Genomic DNA, 17,811 nt, shown 5'->3' on the forward strand with positions numbered 1-17,811 from the left:
TCACTAATTTCTTCACAGGTATACTCAAGTTTTACGAACAGAAAATATTCCCCACATAAAAAAATTATTAAACAGATGTGAGTCCATACCACTAGGGTACCTTCAGAAAAAATAGCCACCTGTTGCCATCAACAATAAATTCTTCTTTTCTAATTATCCAGTTCATTTGCACACTAAATTTTCCATCTTCCATCATTCAGCAGGCATGTGAGCAAAATATTTGTACGTATTTACTACCATAATCAAATTATCTGATGCAAAAGGAATTTTATGCTATAGTCACAAACTTATCCTGGAAAGACAGAATCACTGGTTCAGAGTCCCAAATATCAACTTCCTGGGCTCAAACAATCCTCCTGCCTCAATCTCCTGAGTAGCTAGGACTACAGGTACATGCCGCCAGGCCAGGTGAATTTTATTTATTTATTTATTTATTTATTTATTTATTTATTTATTTCAGAGACAGGATCTCAGTATGTTGGTAGGCTGGTCTTGAACTCTCGGTCTTAAGGGACCCTCTCACCTCATCCTCCCCAAATGCTAGGACTACACACATGAGCCACAGCGCATGGCCTAATTTTAATTCTGAACTGACTTCCTGATTATCAGTTATCCTCATTTACTAGAAATAATAGTCAATTATCCTAAAGTTGCTGTGAATAAAAATACAAATGTCTACAAATTAATAAGCACTTAAAGCACACTTCCAGCATTAAAAATATGTAACATTTAAACTTTTATTCAAATTTTAAATGCCCTACATATGGACTGTGTCATCAATCAATAGTATGAGTTCACATCAAAATCAGAATTACAAAATTACTGGCAGGGCATGGTGGCTCATGCCTGTAATCCCAGTACTTGGGAGACTGAGGTGGGTGATCACCTGAGGTCAGGAGTTTGACACCAGACTGGCCAACATGACGAAACCCCATCTCTACTAAAAATACAAAAAATTAACTGGACATGGTGGCAGGCGCCTATAATCCCAACTACTTGGGAGGCTGAGGCAGGAGACTGCTTGAACTCAGGAGGCAGAGGTTGCAGTGAGCCAAGACTGTGCCATTGAGCTCCAGTCTGGGTGACAGAGCGAGACCCCGTCTAAAAAAAAAAAAAGAAAATTATTATAATTATTATTGAGACAGGGTCTTGCTCTACTGCTCAGGCTGGAATGTGGTGGTGCAATCATAACTAACTGAAGCCTTGACCTCTAGAGCTTAAGTGATCCTCCCATCTCAGCCTCCTCAGCAGTTGGGACCACAGGCATGTGCCACCACACTGGGATTTTTGTTTTTTAATTTTTTTGTAGAGACAGAGTCTCCCTATGTTGTTCAGACTAGTATCAAACTCCCAGGCTCAAGCGATCCTCCTGCCTCTGCTTCCCAACATGCTGGGATTACAGGCATGAGCCACTGCCAAATTATTACTTTTTAGTTTTACTTTATTCTTATACATGAATACTACCTTCTTAACAAATATTTAAGTGTGCAATACAGTACTGTTGACTATAGGTACAATATTGTACAACGGAACTTATTCATCCTGCTTAACTGAAATTTCATGCCTGCTGACTAGTAACTCCCCATTTCCCCCTCCCCTCCCTTTCACCCTGGCAACCACGATTCGACTCTTTGCTTCTATAAATTCGACTATTTTTGATAACTTCATTTAAATGAAATCATGCAAATATTTGTGATTGGCTTATTTCATTTAGCATAATATCCTCAAAGTACATCAATGTTGCACATTGCAGAATTCCTTAAGAATGAATAATATTCCATTGTATTTATATGCCACAGTTTATTTCTTCAACTGTCAATGGACATGTTGTGGGCTGTTTCCACATCTTGGCTATTGTGAATAGTGCTATTAAAAACATGGGAGTGCTAGTACTTCTTCAAGTTCCTGATTTCATTTCTTTTGAATAAATACTTGGAAGTAGAACTGCTGGATCATATGGTAGTTCTATTTTTAATTTTTTGAGGACCTCCACACTGTTTTCCATAATAGTTATACCTTTTTGCATTTCTACCAACAGTGTGTAAGGCGTTCAAATTCTCCCTATTTTCACCAACACTTGTCATTTGTGTTTTTTTTTTTAACAGTCATCCTAAGAGGGGTAAGAAGATATCTCATTGTGGGTTTTTATTTGCATTTCCCTGATGATCAATGATGTTGAGCCTTTTTCCATATACCTGCTTACCATCTGTATGTCTTCTCTGGAGAATGTCTATTGAAGTCTTTAGTTCATTTTCAAATAGGTTATTAGTTTTTCTGCCACTAAGTTGTAGAAGATCCTTAAATATTTTGGAGATTAACTCCTTATCAGATACATGGTTTGCAAATATTTTCTCCCATTTCATAGGATGTCCTTTCACTTTGTTGACTGTTTCCTTTGCTGTGTAGAAGTTTTGTAGTTTGATGTCTCACTTGTCTGTTTTTACTTTTGTTGCCTATCCTTTAGGTGTTATATCCATGAAATCACTGCCAAAGACAATGTCACGAAGACTCCCTCCCTGTAGATTCCATATGCAGTATTTGAAAAGCAAAGAAATGTAAAACAATAAAAAAAATCAACTCACCACCACCATCCCAAGACACTAGTTAACATTTCACCAAAAATGTTTAGACATTTCACCCAAAAGGGTATATATTCCCAGTTTCATTGTATCTGTTGTTAACGCATGTCTTTGATTGGTACATAACACTTTCCTAGCCCCCTAAACTTTACAGACTCTGGTCGAGCTCCCTACATCCAGATCTTCCAGCTCAGTTTTTCAACTCTAGATATTTCAGCTACAAGGTTCTCAAATGATGCAGAAATAGAGTACAGGTTTCCTCTGACATGCTGCAATGCAGAATCAGAAAGATTCATAAAAGCATCCTGGGAGTTACAACTACTACTTGCTATGTGGGATTAAACATGCTTATGAGGAAACAAAGTGTTACTTTATCTTTGCAACTGAAGTGCTTAGATTCTAGTAATGTATAATTTAAACCTGTCCTCCTACCTTCAATTTCTAGATACATGGCTAAAACAATGAATATAACAGCCAAAACAATGAATATAATGAAAAAAGCTAATACCACAAAAACAAGATTAATTACCGCAACTCTGCAATTAACTTTCTTATCTAGACTTTTTTTTTTAAGTCACTTACATTAAAATGCTGTAACATAATCGCTAGGCTGTAACAACTTTTGAAGTGTGGTCCAAAGGTAATTCACTAAATAACTGCCAGCCTGGCCCACATGGTGAAACCCTGTCTCTACTAAAAATACAAAAAAGTGAATCAGGCTTGGTGACATGCGCCTGTAATCCCAGCTACTCGGGAGGCTGAGGCACGAGAACTGCTTGAACCCAGGAGGTGGAGGTTGCAGTGAGTCAACGTTGCACCACTGCACTTGAGCCTGGATGACAGAGTGAGACTCTTTCTCAAAAAAAATAAATAAAACAAATAAACAAATGGCAGAACATATACCAGACTTTGGCAGTCATTACAAGCCTTCATCTTATTAACATTTCACAGAAAATTCTTTTAACATATTCTGCTGGTCTTGCAAACAGTCTAAGGCTAAGGTTACAAATGAAACTTCAGTGTTTATAAAACATTGTGTATGTGCATATATATACACAAACTGGAGATATGAGGATAGACAGATCTATGTATCTCTATCCTTAGAAATATGTATGTATCTTATTCAGGCAGAAAAACATGGGCTGGCTCAGGAGATAAATTATGAATCTATTCAATATAAAAGTTGATTTCTACTTCTTAGAAGAAAAATAAACCAGAAGACAATGAAAATAAAACCAACAAGCTCACTTGCACTTCATACTAATTTCAAATTTTATTGAAACTCTGTTTCTTAATTTTAACTTCCACAAGGGCAAGAACTACGTTTGTGTGATAACAAGCTAACAAATTGAAACCTTGCTGATTTACACTGGCAACCCAAATGATAAAGAATTTTAGAGCATCTCAGAAGTCATCTTACTAAAAAATCCTCTCATTTAGAAATAAGATTAAGAAACCACTCTGGAAAAACGGAAGACATAAAAGTCACCCCGAAGCTCAGGCTCCTTATCCCCAAACTTAGGGATAATGTTCAGTAAATGGCAACATTTACCGAATGTGGCTATGTGTTGAAAAAAGAAAATGGAAAGCAAGGGCAGTCTCCTCCACACTGCTTTTTGTGGATAAGAAAGATCAACTGTTAGCATTAATACTGGACTGGTTAAGTGCTGAAAGAGCAAACGTGAAATAATGAAATGTTCCTCCTTTGCTATCTAAGGCTACTGTATCATCAATTTCAAGTAAGTAGTTCCTGATGAACAGAGTCCCATCTGTCATTCTCAGGGGATATTTGTATCATGAGGAATACAAGTTTATATGCCACTAGCACTTTAGTACAAACTTTCACTTGAAGAACTTATCAAGGATGCTGGGCAGAGGCACTTTTTCACCTTCCTCCTATACACCAGGAATGGAAAGGTGCAGTCAAGGACCAGAAAAACATCTCTAAAAGCAAAATGTGCCCCACTTTTCTGTGAAAGTTTCACAATTTTAAAATAAGCTTACTGTAAGACAATAAAGGGTAGTCAAGAATACGAGGAAACTAAAAATGAAAGAACTGTCCAAATAACAGCAAAATATTTTCATAAGTGTTAAAGAGATAAGCTTTAAAGGAGTAAGAAACAGGTTCCAAACTTAAATGGAGAAACAAAATTACTTATCACCACTTCAGCAGCAAAAGGAAGCAAGTTTTTGGAATGAAAGCCCAGAATCACATATTAAAGTCCACAGTATTGTTTTAAATCCTTAAATACAAAAAAGATGTCTTCCCCTCCTCAAAGCAACCCAATCTACAATCTCTGGTGGGAAATCAAAGTGGTATCAAGTTAGAGAACAAACTTTCTGACTAGTGGGAAAAAAGTTCCTTAGATTTTGACTGTCTATTTGCAAACACTTAAAATTAAAAGAACTATTAAATGTTTATTTGTCCAAAGTTTAAATGAATCAAATCTGTGGATAAAAAATTTTAGCACAAAAACAACGTTTACAATAACCCAACATGTTTTAATAACAAATATGGCTATCTGCAAAAAATGAAAATGGAAAAGAACATGGCAGTCTCCTCCTCTGTATTTTGTGGAAAAGGTTAATACTGTAAGCCTCAAGACTGAACTGTTAAAGGATACCAAGAGACTCAAGAAAAACACCAATATTTAAAATAAAATAATTACCAGTCGATTATTTTAGTAACATAACTATGATATGCCATAGTCATATGCCTTAAAGTTGTTTTAGTTTCCATTTCTTGTAAAGTAAATGGAAATTCTGTCTTTGAGAAAACATCAGCAATGGTATATGCTGAGGTATAAAACTCATACAGAATGTGGCAAGTGTATAAGAATGCTCACATATGCAAAGAAAAAAATGCAGAAAAATTAAATTAAAAAAAAAGGAATGCTCACAGTAGCACTACTCCTGACAGCCAAACACAAAAACAATCCTATGTCCATCAATTGTAGTATATTCATGCAATATAATATTAAACAGCAACAAGAATGAACAATGAAAAAACTAATGATACAAGCAACAATACGGATGAAGCTCACAACAAATATTAAGGGAGAATTCTGTCAGACACACAGGAGTACATACTGAGGGGTTACATTTACATAAAGTTCAGAAACAGGTACAAGTAATCCAAGCAATCAGAAAGATGGGGTTGGGAGTAGTGTCTAGGAAGGCTCTTCAAGGGTGACACTTCTGGGTTACTGGTAGTGTTTTATTCCTTGCTCTAGGTATTTTTGGTTACACAGATGTGTTTACTTCATGAAAAGTAAGCTGTATACTGATGATTTGTGAACTTATATATTTCAATTAAAAGCTTAAAGAAGATTAATAGAAATTATTCCCACAATTTAAATAACTATATAGATTTGTTGTTGCTTTTGAGACAGAGTTTCGCTCTTCTACCCAGGCTGGAGTACAGTGGCACTATCTGGGCTCATTGCAACCTCTGCCTTCCGGTTTCAGGCGATTCTCCTGCCTCAACCTCCCGAGTAGCTGGGATTACAGGCGCCTGCCACCACACCCGGATAATTTTTGTATTTTTAGTAGAGACGGGGTTTCACCATGTTGGCCAGGCTGGTCTCAAACTCCTGACATCGTGATCCACCCACCTCGGCCTCCCAAAGTGCTGGGATTGCAGGCGTGAGCCACCATGCCCGGCCGTAACTATATAGTTTTAAATGTACATAGCCATTTATTTTCTAAAAACTACAGACTGTTTCTAGTTCAAACAACTGTTGCTAAAGCAAGCGATCCATACATACTGTACTTCTCTCCCTCGCAATCCTCAACCCAAAATTAGTCTTTTGAGTATTTTTTAAAAAGTAAAACTTTAAGAGAAAAATTTAAAAGTCAGAAAAAGATCAGGAAAAGAAACAAACATGTAACGTTAAGTGATTCTTGCAGGAATCCTCTACTCTCCCCCTGCTCTACCTTCCCCCTCCCCAATACGTTATTTGCCTCTGAAGCATCACTCCTACCAGAAAAGTCTTTTTCCAAATTGTTTCTTTCTTTTTTTTTGAGTCTGGGTCTTAAAACTGTCACCCAGGATGGAGTGTAGTGGCTTGATCACAGTTCACTGCAGCCTTGACCTCCCTGGACTCAGGTGATCCTCTCACCTCAACCTCCTGAGTAGCTGGGACTACAGGCATGGGCCACCACCCCCCAGCTAATTTTGTATTTTTTGTAGAGACAGGGTTTCGCCAAGTTGCCCAGGCTGTTCTCAAACTCCTGGGCTCAAGCGATCCACCCCACCCGGCCTCCCAAAAAGTGCTAGGATTACAGGTGTGAGCCACCATGCCCAACCCAATTGTTTGACTTTGCTTCCCCCTTTTACTTGGCCTAAAATACCAAAATTTGACAAATTATCATAATCAGTCTCTTAAAAATGCAAATATCTTTCTGAGAATTATGAAGGTATCAGTCATTCATACACAACTGTGAAGTACTTTAGTGGCTTCTTTTATGTATTGCTGACCTTATATGAAAAAAAGTGAGCGAGTCCATAATTTCCTCTACCATAAGAACCCTTTGCTAAAAACACTAGCTTTCAAAATACAATGCCTTACTCCAACTTGTATTTCTTTCAACAAATCTTTGATCTTTCTTCTTTACTATGATAGAAGTCTGGAAAAACTCCTGCTTTTCATTTGTTAAATTTTATTCACTTCTAATTCTCTTTAAAGCTTCTTTTTTTTTTTTTTTTCAAAAAGTTATGATCAATTATGTGGGAAGAAACAATAACTAGTGACATACATACCAATGTTGTCCATCTCAAAATATAACAAGGGAATAAAAAATAGTTATATGCTCTTCCTCTTCCCCATCCCCTTTCCTCCTAAGTGTTAGAATCTCATAAAGCCACATGTTCTTTTATACAGTATGTTATATACTATGGATGCAAGATAGAAAAATCAATCCTTTGCTATAAAAAAGAATTTACTGTATCTAAACCCAAGTAGAGTTGGCAAATCAGCAAAGGCTAAACTGATTCAAGTCAGTTGGTTATACTATGGTACCAAAGACATCAATATCAAAAGCAAATCCACATAGTGGCCAGTTAATTTCACACCAAAGAAAAACTTCTGGTCAGGTAATGTGGTTCACGCTTGTAATCCCAACATTTCGGGAGGCTGAGGTGGGCAAATCACTTCACGTCAGGAGTTTGAGACCAGCTTGCTAACATGGTGAAACTCCGTCTCTACTAAAAATGCAAAAATTAGCCAGGTGTGGTGGTGTGCACCTGTAATCCCAGCTACTCAGGAGGCTGAGGCAGGAGAATCACTTGAACCCAGGAGGCAGAGGCTGCAGTGAGCCAAGATCATACCATTGCACTCCAGCCTGGGTGACAGGGTGAGACTGTGTTTCAAACCAAAAAAAAAAAAAAAAAAAGGAAAAGAAAAGAAAAAGAAAAACTTCCAACAAAGATTTTGCCCCAGTTCAACTCAACCATCTGGAAAAGGAGTGTTGTTCACTAGGGAAAAGCAGTAAAAATGAGATTATTACTACTATCAGAAAAATAACTAAAAGTACATATTCTTATTCCATTTCTAGCCTTCAAATAATTTCTAAGTATGAGAAAACAGACAAGCTCTCTTTACAAACAAAAAAGGATGAATGACACCTCTTCTCTCATGAGATGTGAAAGTATTCCTTAATGTTTTTTAAGGTTTAGTCACCATATGGAAGAAAACAATTTTCTCCCCTTTTTGAACATAGCCCCATGATCTTCCATTTGTTAAAAAGAACAAAACATTTAACAACTGGGTTTTTAGAAACTGGGAGAGCAAGCAATTAACATATTGAACTCACACTTGCTTTAACATGCTATCTTATTTGGGGTGTTTAAAAAATGTTTTAAATGCAATTAATGCATTCATTTTCAAAATAAAATAAATATTTTTGATATTTGCCTTCAACTGAAATAAATCATGTAAAGGAAGTTAGTTGGTTTCATTTCTCTATTTTCTAAGGATTAAGTTTAAGCACATTTCTTGTGCTCAACAAACATATATAAAAACTCCAAGCTACACATATAAAGAAACACACCAAACTATGGTGAGAAAAGAATATTTAGTCCACAAACCAGTCAAAATTACCACTGAAGTCTAAAACTAATTTAACTCACATTTTTCCCCTCCTGAAATAGTCCAGCCTATAACCATGAGCTAAAACCAGTTAATACCCTTTATTCATAACTTATGAGTAATTCAGGGGAAATCTACCCTTTTTTGTATAATGAGTGATTAATGATCTCATCAACACACTGGAAAAACACGCTGGTCAATAAACACAGTCTCATCTTGAGACAAATCTACATGAGAGGTAAAATTATAATCAGAAGATTACTTGAAAAATGTGAAACCAGGTAAGTGAACAATCTATAGCATCAGACTAGTGTAGCCATCTCCAATAGGACAGATGGAATAGGATAGGGGACAGATCTGCTTCAAGGGCCAGGTTATTGCATCCCCTGAAAGTTATACAGACATTCTGCCAAATGTATTTTGGTATCTTCCCTTGTTTACAGAAAGATTAGGTGATACAAATCAATTTAGAAATTATTTTTTGCTACTTACTATGCATCTTCATTGTTGTATAGCTGAGCCTCTACTTCTTCATTTATTAAAAAATAAAGTAATAAAATCTACCTTATAGAATTGGTATAAGGGTTAAACAAATCAGTTTCTCTGAGGTTAAAACAAGTCATACAGATTGAATTTTATCTATTGGGTTTAATTTTATACACAGCTGATACAATCCTTTTTTTTTTAATAAGACCTATCATTTATTAAATATCTATCATGTGCTAGGTACTTCACTAGCTCTCATCCTTACAAATGTTCTATAAAGCAGGTGTTATCCCCACTTGAAAGATTACAAAGTAAGGCTCAGAGAGGTTAACACTACTCACCCAAATATTAAATAGCTAATCAGATGTGTAGTCAGGATTAGAACCCAGATCCAGCTAGCTTTAACTCTGAGCTCTTTACATCATACTGTCTCATTCCTTATAGTGTATCTTCATAATTTTATTTTCAGAGGGTAGCAACCGCAATTTGGGGAATACCTCACCAACAAAGTCACATACTAGAACTGTGTGGAAGATAAGAAAGTATTTCAAAGGTCTTTTAAATTAGTGAACTGGAAGGTCTAAAACAGAATAATAAACTTCAAAGGTAAGTGGGACAAGATAGACACAAAATAAGAGTAACTTTAATATCAGGGATAAATAGGGGGACAATAAGAGACCACATGTTGAAACAGCTCATTGCTGTAGACTGGTTACTTTCAAAGTTAAAACAAATGGTGGTGGGGGAACTTGAGAAAATACTCAAACCAGGGGTTCTCACTAACAGATCAGGAACTACTTGTGGTTCCTTGCCTTACTAGTAGGTCTCCAAGCTGGTTGGTCTTTCCTTGGGTTTCTCAGAATTTCCAGTAAAGGGAGAAAAGCAGGATAAGGAGAGCTCTTAGGCCTGATCAGCATAACTTTAACACTAACAGCAACACTACTCTATTTCTATCCCTCAAGTAAGTTCCAAACTTTGAAAAAATAGGCTCTTTTTACAGCTCCCATACTTCTTGCCCCCAAAAGGTTGAGTGGCACTGTCTCCTCTCATGGGATACATTCGGAAGGGTTAGCCACCAGATGAGAGAGTAGTACCCCACAGTACTTACTTCCTAAAACAGGAAAAATCATGTTCCTTGTCCAGAACTCCTCTATTAAGACTGCAGAGGATCCATGAAGGTAAAACATCACGAGCTATAACAATGCCACAGAAAGTATAACTAGCATTCCTGACTACAACAGCAAGGAGCGTCCTGGCTGCTCTGCATATTATAAATACATAGCTCATTCCTCATTAGTACAGTACCAAGAAAAAAGTATATATATATATATCTCCCCACTAGGAATATTTTATGTAATATTATATGTACTGAATGATTAGAGTTTTTAAAAAACCCTGTAATTCCATTATCATAGGTAAGAAATATGGGATTAGAGAGACTAGGTTTTTATTCTACAAGATTAGTTCAGAGTAGAAATGAATAGTAAAATCTATTAATGCATTCATCAAATTTCTTGAACTATAAATATCACAATTAAATTTTCAGCACTTCAAAACAGTCCTGTGACTTTTCCAATAATTACCAAAAAAATTACATCTATTTTCAAAAACTCCCATGTCAAGATTATTTCCAGAACCCAAATTCATCTTTCATTAAAAGGTAATAAATGAGAAACTAGTAACAGTTATTAGATTCCAGGTAGGAGAATTTAGTAGCTGGAGACAGGTGTACAAAAGGGCCTTTTGAATTTTAAACTATGTGGAAATATTACCTATTCAAAGTAATTAATTGTATTTTATTTACTATTTATTTTTTGAGATGGAGTCTCATTCTGTCACCCAGGCTGGAGTGCCGTGGTGCAATCTCAGTTCGAAGTAATTTTTTTTTTTAAATTTTATTTTTTCTGAGATAGAGTCTGGCTCAGTCGTCCAGCTCTGTCGCCCAGGCTGGAGTGCAGTGGCACAATCTCGGCTCTCTGCAAGCTCCGCCTCCCGGGTTCATGCCATTCTCCTGCTTCAGACTCCTGAGTAGCTGGGACTACAGGCAGCCACCACCACACCTGGCTAATTTTTTGTATTTTTAGTAGAGATGGGGTTTCACCGTGTTAGCCAGGATGGTCTCAATCTCCTGACCTTCTGATCCGCCTGCCTCAGCCTCCCAAAGTGCTGGGATTACAGGCATGAGCCACCGCACCTGGCCCAAAGTAATTAATTTTAACAACTAAAAATTACTGATGAGAACACACAGCACTTCTGTAGACTTGTAAGCTTTCCCCATACGTCTAAAAATATTACAAAATACATTCCTACAATAAAGACAATAAATTAATCCAAACAGGTTGCAAAAGCCAACTCCTTTTAGAATTTTAAAACAAAACAAGTATCAAAAATCCAATCCCACACTACTGTTTCATTTAATCATGGACCATATTACCAAAATGTCACTGGGTGAAATACAATTCTTCTTTTTTTTTTTTTGAGAGTGAGTCTCGCACTGTCACCCGGGCTGGAGTGCAATGGTGTGATCTCAGCTCACTGCAACCTCAGCCTCCCAGGTTTAAGCGATTCTCCTGCCTCAGCCTCCTGAGTAGCTGGGATTACAGGTGTGTGCCACCATGCCCGGCTCATTTTTGTATTTTTGGTAAAGACGAGGTTTCACTATGTTAGCCAGGCTGGTCTTGAATTCCTAACCTCGTGATTCGCCTGCCTCAACCTCCTAAAGTGCTGGGATTACAGGCGTGAGCCACTGCTCCAGGCCCGTAAAATACAATTCTACTAGCTTAATGTGGTACATGAAATCCCAATCTCAGGAATTTAAGAAATTAAAAAAGCTAATGATGAGGCTAGTATTTAGTCTTAGGATAGCTGATCATTTCAGATAATGAGTGAACACAACATTCCATGAAATATCCAGGCCAATATTTCCTTACATGGGGTCTAAGAAATGCTCCCCCATGGAAAGCTTTGAAAAATCCTCATAAGATTTTAATCTATAGGGTCTAGTTTCTTTCTTCTTCAAACACTGGCCATTATAGATAAGACAAAATGTATAGACACACACATAATGTATGCACAAACACATATATACACAAATACACACACACACACATATACACACATGTGTTATATAAATATATTTAAAAGCAGTGTCAAGGAAGTTTTTACACCAATTAACCTGTGGGCAAACAAGCAGCTAAAGACCACTCTGACAACTTTTTGCCTGAAAACATATTATACTGTAACTATTTTATCACCACTAAAGAACCTAAGATGCATCTTTATATAAAACAAATGATTTTATATACACTCTGAACTAGTTTGTCTTAAAACAGTGAGTCTCACTTTGATTCCCTATCTGGAAAATTGTGTGATCCACTATTAAGTAACTCTATCCAAGATCCTAATGCAAATGTTACATATCCATTAAGAGTTAGTAAAAGGTAAAAAAAAAAAAATAACAAAAACACCACACATACACTCTTAGCTTTAGTTCTTTAATTATCTTGTAATAATTAAACCCGCATATTCTTAAACTAGCAACAACAAAATCCCTCCTTTCTTTCCAAACTACAAAGTGACACTTTGCGTACTCCATAAAACTTTCGAAATAGAGTATTCTTAGCTAACTTCTCATCATTATATGAATCGGACATTTAAAAAAATGTAATTAAAATGTCAATTTTTCAAAGAATAACATATTTTTACATGTGGCTGGCAACATCTTTATTATTTTAGTTTACGAATTCAACTTAATGTATTCATTTTAAGGCCATTTATGTGCCCTCTTTAAGACTCATACTACTTTCCCTAAAGTTCTTTTCCCCTCTGTGCCAACACAGAATCTCCAGAACGGTTTCTACTAGCTGCAGAGAAGCAACAATTCTACAGTGAATTTCATTTACCATTTGGTTGGGCACATACTGAAATTTGGATTCATGAATATTTTTGACAGTTTATGGACATCAGTGAGAAGAAAACTGACACTCTGGCATGTGACTGCCGACAACCAAGTCACTTTACTTCAAATAGAAATGGAAATAGACCTCAGTGGCTAATAATTTTGAACATATGAATAAAAGTGTCCAAGAGAAAATTACATCAACTAAGTTCGAAATTACACACAAATCTTGAAATGAAAATTCACAGTAAACATTTTAAAATACACAATGGGACTAAAATAACTTTGCCTGACACGTTTTGATCCAATGCTAATATTATTAACCGCATCTTGAAAAAGCTTACTGTAGCAATAGAATCCTTAATATTAAATGCTAAAATTTCAAACGAGTGTCACTATTTTCTCAAAAATATTTGTCAACTGTACTACATATAGCGCCAATTCTGGAAGAAGACGAACGTTATTTGAATGGAACATCAGAACACTGATATACATACGTGAAAGGAAATAACGAGACTACAGATTTTTAAAATTTACCCCCAAAATGGTAAATGTATCAAAGAAACAAAACACATTTGCCAATTATGTTGCACAAGATCTCTAACTGCCTTGAAACATCACATTCTTTCAGGCAACATATAGCAAACTGCTTTCTCTAAGACTATCTTTAACAGTGACTGGTGAGAAAGCCTTTTAAACTATTTTCCGATTAACATCTCCCTCCTCAATTTGTTAAATATTTTGATCAAGTACAACAATGAAACCGTTTTTAAGGAAATAATGTCTAACCTAAAAAAACATTTAATCTCAATCTCTTTAATCAATGGAGGTGTGACAACCAACGCATGTAAAATTAACCTTAATCCGCCAACTAAAACACGCAAAATGTCTCCTAACAATCCTCCTCCTCCTTAAAACAACAACCGTACACATAAATACGGTTCTGACCTCCACCACTACTGCGAACAGCTAATTAATAAAGAGAATGGTTATGTTTGGAGACCAAGGTGCAACACCCCACCTCATAAACCTCCCAAAATAACCATATCATCCAAGTAGAACTGAACATTATTTTTGCTAAAGCAGGATTTCAATCCCAGGGAGCCTCAGCCCTTAGACAATGGTGGTTACCAGACAGTGCTGCACAGTTGGGTCCAAATGACACATTTCACTAGGCCTTGGACACAACACACACACATGCGCGCGCGCGCGCGCGCACACACACACACACACACGCACACACACACACAATATTCCAAGGGGCCAGTTCTAAGGAAGGGGCGTTCAAACCCCACTAGGAGACGGAGAGTAGCACCGCGGCATGGGGGGTCGCTAGGGGAGGACAGGCAAGGGGGTGTCGATAGAGCGGAAGGGTAACTGCACTGCACACGAGGGAGGGGGCTGGAAATGGCCGATGGATTCTATATTTATTTATTTAAAGGTCTTGATTCAACGGGTCCTTCCCAGGGGTTCTGTAACTAAAGGCAAACTGCGCAGCAAACATTGTGGGGTTGGGAGAGGAGTCGCTGCTCCCCCTACCCCGTGACCAGGGACGGGGGGGCGGGGGAAACAAGTTCCCCGGCCAACACCACAGACCACCCCGATTCCCCTCTCCCGCTCCTCCCCAGGAACGGGTAGGCTAACACAGAAAAATGGGGGAAAACAAGTTCCCCAGCCAACCCCACCGCCCGATCGCTCCCAGTTGCTCCCCCCAACCTACCATTAGAAAGAGACAGACTAAACCATGGAAGGCAGCAGAAAAGGGAGAAATCACGCCGCTCGCCTTCCCCCCCCCCCCCCCGCCCCGGTCAACAGACTTCCGCGGGGTCCGTGAGCGAGCCGAGAAGCCAAAGGGATGGGTGGGGGTGGAGGGTGCCGAGCCCCCGAAACCAAACAAAGCGCGGCCTGAGCGAGAGCCCGGGCGAGTAGGGAAGCCGCGGCTTTTCCTGCCGGCCCGGCCCCGGCTGACACTGCGGCACCGGGGGACCCGCCTCCGCTCAGCTTGGGTCTCCCACCCCTAGGGCGTGCAGGCCGCCCCCGCCCGCCCCTGCCTCCCTTCCCGCGGTGCCCCGGCCGGCTGGCGGCTGGGAGGGAGCGCGGCCTTACCCCGCTCGCCGACGTTGTTCCGCTCCTGAGGCAGCGGCGGAGGCGGCGGTGGCGGCGGCGGAGGCTGCTGCTGCTGCTGTTGTGGCGGCGGCGGAGGCTGCTGCTGGGGCGGCTGCTGCTGGGGTGGCTGCGGCGGCGGCTGCTGCGGGGGCTGCTGCTGCTGTTGCTGCACCGGGCGCGGCCGCGACACTCGCCTGGGTCTCCGGTTGGCGGCTCGGACGGAGTTCATTTGCCGGGCTGAGGTGGCGGCGTTGGCGGAGGGACACACACACGCACACGCACAGCGAGCTTCGGGGCTGGAGAAGGGGGTGGGGAGAGTGGGAGAGGGGGGAGGAAGGAGAAGGGGCGAGGGGAAGGGGAGACGCTGAGGGCGGAGGGGGCGAGCGGGACCCCGAGTCCGGAGAAAGGCCCGGGTACAGAGTCGGAGACCGAGGGAGGCCGACCGGGCGGGCCTGACGCACGGGGAAGGCCGAGGCCGCCGGGCGGGGCGGCCGCGAGGGACGAAGGCAGAAAGACCGGCAGAGCGAGAGAAAGAAAGGGCGTCCGCCGCTTGGGGATCCCGAGGCGAAGCGCGGCGGCGGCGGCGGCTGAGGAGACAGATCCCGGTCCCGCCGACTCGCGAGCGGCGTCTCCGGCAGCGGGGGGAGTGGGCGGGCGGGTGAGGAAGGGAGAAGAAGAGAGGGAGAGAAGGGAGGGAGGGAGCAGGGGGCGCCCGGCTCTTTTTTTTTCCCTCTTCCTCCCCCCCACACCCCCTGAAAGAGATTTCTGTGAGGAATTTTTCTCTTTCTTCGGCCTCTTCTCTCTCCTCCCCCCCTTCTCTCCTCGGCGAAGGGGAAATGAGTGTGAAGGGAGGAGATAGGGGGAAAAAGAGGCGTCGTCGTTCCTCCTCCTTAAAGGAACCTTTCCTCCTCCTCCTCCTCCTCAGCCCTGTCGCCGCTGCTTCTGCTGCTGCTCCGTGGCAGGAGGAGCCATTGACACCGCCGGAGCCTCCACTAGCCCAGTGGGTCCCTCCCCGCCGCGGGGCTGGCCGGGGGCGCGGGGGAGGGCCGCGAGCGGCTGGGGGAGGGGTGAATGGGCGGGGAGAAAAGGGGCGGGGAATCCGTCCAGGCGGCCAATCTAAGGCTCTCGTACAACCTTCCGGCCAATGGGGCCTCCGCTCTTATCGCGAAGTCCCTTCAACGCCCTGTTTCCTCTCTCGGGTTTCCTACCTCCCCCGCCTAGGAGGGGGAAAGAGGAAAGGGGGAGTGTGGCGGGGCGGGTGATAATGGGAGGTATCGGGGCAAATAATAGAGCAGGGGGTGGGCGAAGAGAGCGCCAGTGCGTAGCGACGATTCTGGGAGAGGAGGTGCTCGGAGGAAAGGGCGGGGGTTGCTGATGTAATGGGGAGAAGTGATTAATCCTTCGGTTCGCCGTTTCAGCTTCCCCCTCTACCCCAGCCGTCACCCGATTTTGTTGAGCTGAAAAAAAAGTGGAACGAGGGAGCCAATCTTTGGTAACTCGGGTTTTCTGTGGTAGGTGGGTTCAAAATCTCAGCTGTAGGGAGCGCTAGAGATTTCGTGCCCTTTAGCGAAGCTGAGGGTATTTGCAAACCCTGGAGATTTCCTTCTCCCAGCTTTGGGCTTGGTAACCGAAGTTTGGAGTCGGTGCCTAATCGTAGATCATCTAAACCTTGAAAAAGCTTTGACTTTTGGCCAATTTGATACGTTCTTTGAAGAAGTATAGACAATGTGTGGGAAACTAATATGTGAGAGGAGAGAAGTAAATGAGTTGATGTTGTGATTGTTTATGTGATTTACTTTTTAAATTTTTTTTTAGGTCCCACAAACTACAAGGAAAAGAAAAACCCTCAAGAGGAATTACCTTTATACCTGATGCCCCCAACATAATCTCTCTCCAAGGGAAACTTGTTTTTATTCCCTGAATAAAATGTACTCTTTCTCGATTCTCCACCTTCTGTCTTTTGTTTTGCATTTTTTTGGATGTGGTAAAACTGTCAGTTTATCTGATTCTCTGGTTTTCAGAACTTTGGGCAATGTCTCTGGTTTGAGTGTCATCAGTTGCTGTCTAGGTTTGACATCGATAATTAAGCAACTACAAAGCGTGATAAAGCTTTTGAGAGGGAGGAAAGTGTATTTTGGAAGGAGGAAGAGACGCAAAGAGGCGAGCCTGTATCTTGTAGTGTGTTGAGTCTCAGACTTGGTGTGTGACTACAGGCAAAGTACTTCACCTTTCTAGATGTCACACCCCCCACCTCCCGAGTTTAAATAAGAACTTATTTTAGACGGCATGATCCTGTTTTCAGTTTTTAAGAATTCTGTGATTTTGAGATGATCTCTCTTTAGTCCAGAAAAAATAGAGAAGCGTAGATCTATGTTTCTCAAAAAAATATTTTGAGGATGACAGCTGTTACAAAACAGCTGGAGAACTCCGAATTTTTATGGCTGTTAGCTAGATGCAAATGGGTACAATTTTAGGTTTGTTCAAATAAACATAGGGGAAAAGTAAAAGTGCAGGAAAATTACATTTTACTCTAAGTGTGTCCATCATTTCTGATTTTTCTAAAAATTTCCTTTTTTATTTAACAAGTACTTATTGGCTCCTTCTGTGTGTGCATTAATATGTATGTAAGGTGTTATGGGAAATACTAATAAAA

At 40.5% G+C, this 17,811-nt stretch overlaps 1 protein-coding gene and 1 long non-coding RNA gene across 4 annotated transcripts in view; one reads left to right on the forward strand and one right to left on the reverse strand.

Annotated features, from left to right (window-relative positions):
• FBXO11 (F-box protein 11) overlaps window positions 1-16,192 on the reverse strand; it is a 99,710-nt gene extending 83,518 nt beyond the window's left edge. The window contains exon 1 of the mRNA XM_023223860.3: window positions 15,159-16,192. Within this exon, the coding sequence (XP_023079628.1) occupies window positions 15,159-15,387 (229 nt within the window). The 5' untranslated portion in view covers window positions 15,388-16,192. The remainder of the gene's footprint in view (window positions 1-15,158) is intronic.
• LOC111550438 lies at window positions 14,896-17,107 on the forward strand. 3 transcript variants are annotated; one of them, XR_002734033.2, is made up of 4 exons: window positions 14,896-15,466; window positions 16,084-16,158; window positions 16,577-16,650; window positions 16,974-17,107. It is a non-coding gene; the product is annotated as an uncharacterized LOC111550438 (long non-coding RNA). The 3 variants fall into 3 exon arrangements; XR_002734032.2 differs by having other exon boundaries at window positions 14,900-15,400; XR_004228492.1 differs by lacking the exon at window positions 14,896-15,466 and adding an exon at window positions 15,549-15,816.
• Window positions 17,108-17,811: the final 704 nt, after the last annotated feature.

Source organism: Piliocolobus tephrosceles, chromosome 15 (assembly GCF_002776525.5).
Source record: "Piliocolobus tephrosceles isolate RC106 chromosome 15, ASM277652v3, whole genome shotgun sequence".
Classification (NCBI taxonomy): Eukaryota; Metazoa; Chordata; class Mammalia; order Primates; family Cercopithecidae; genus Piliocolobus; species Piliocolobus tephrosceles.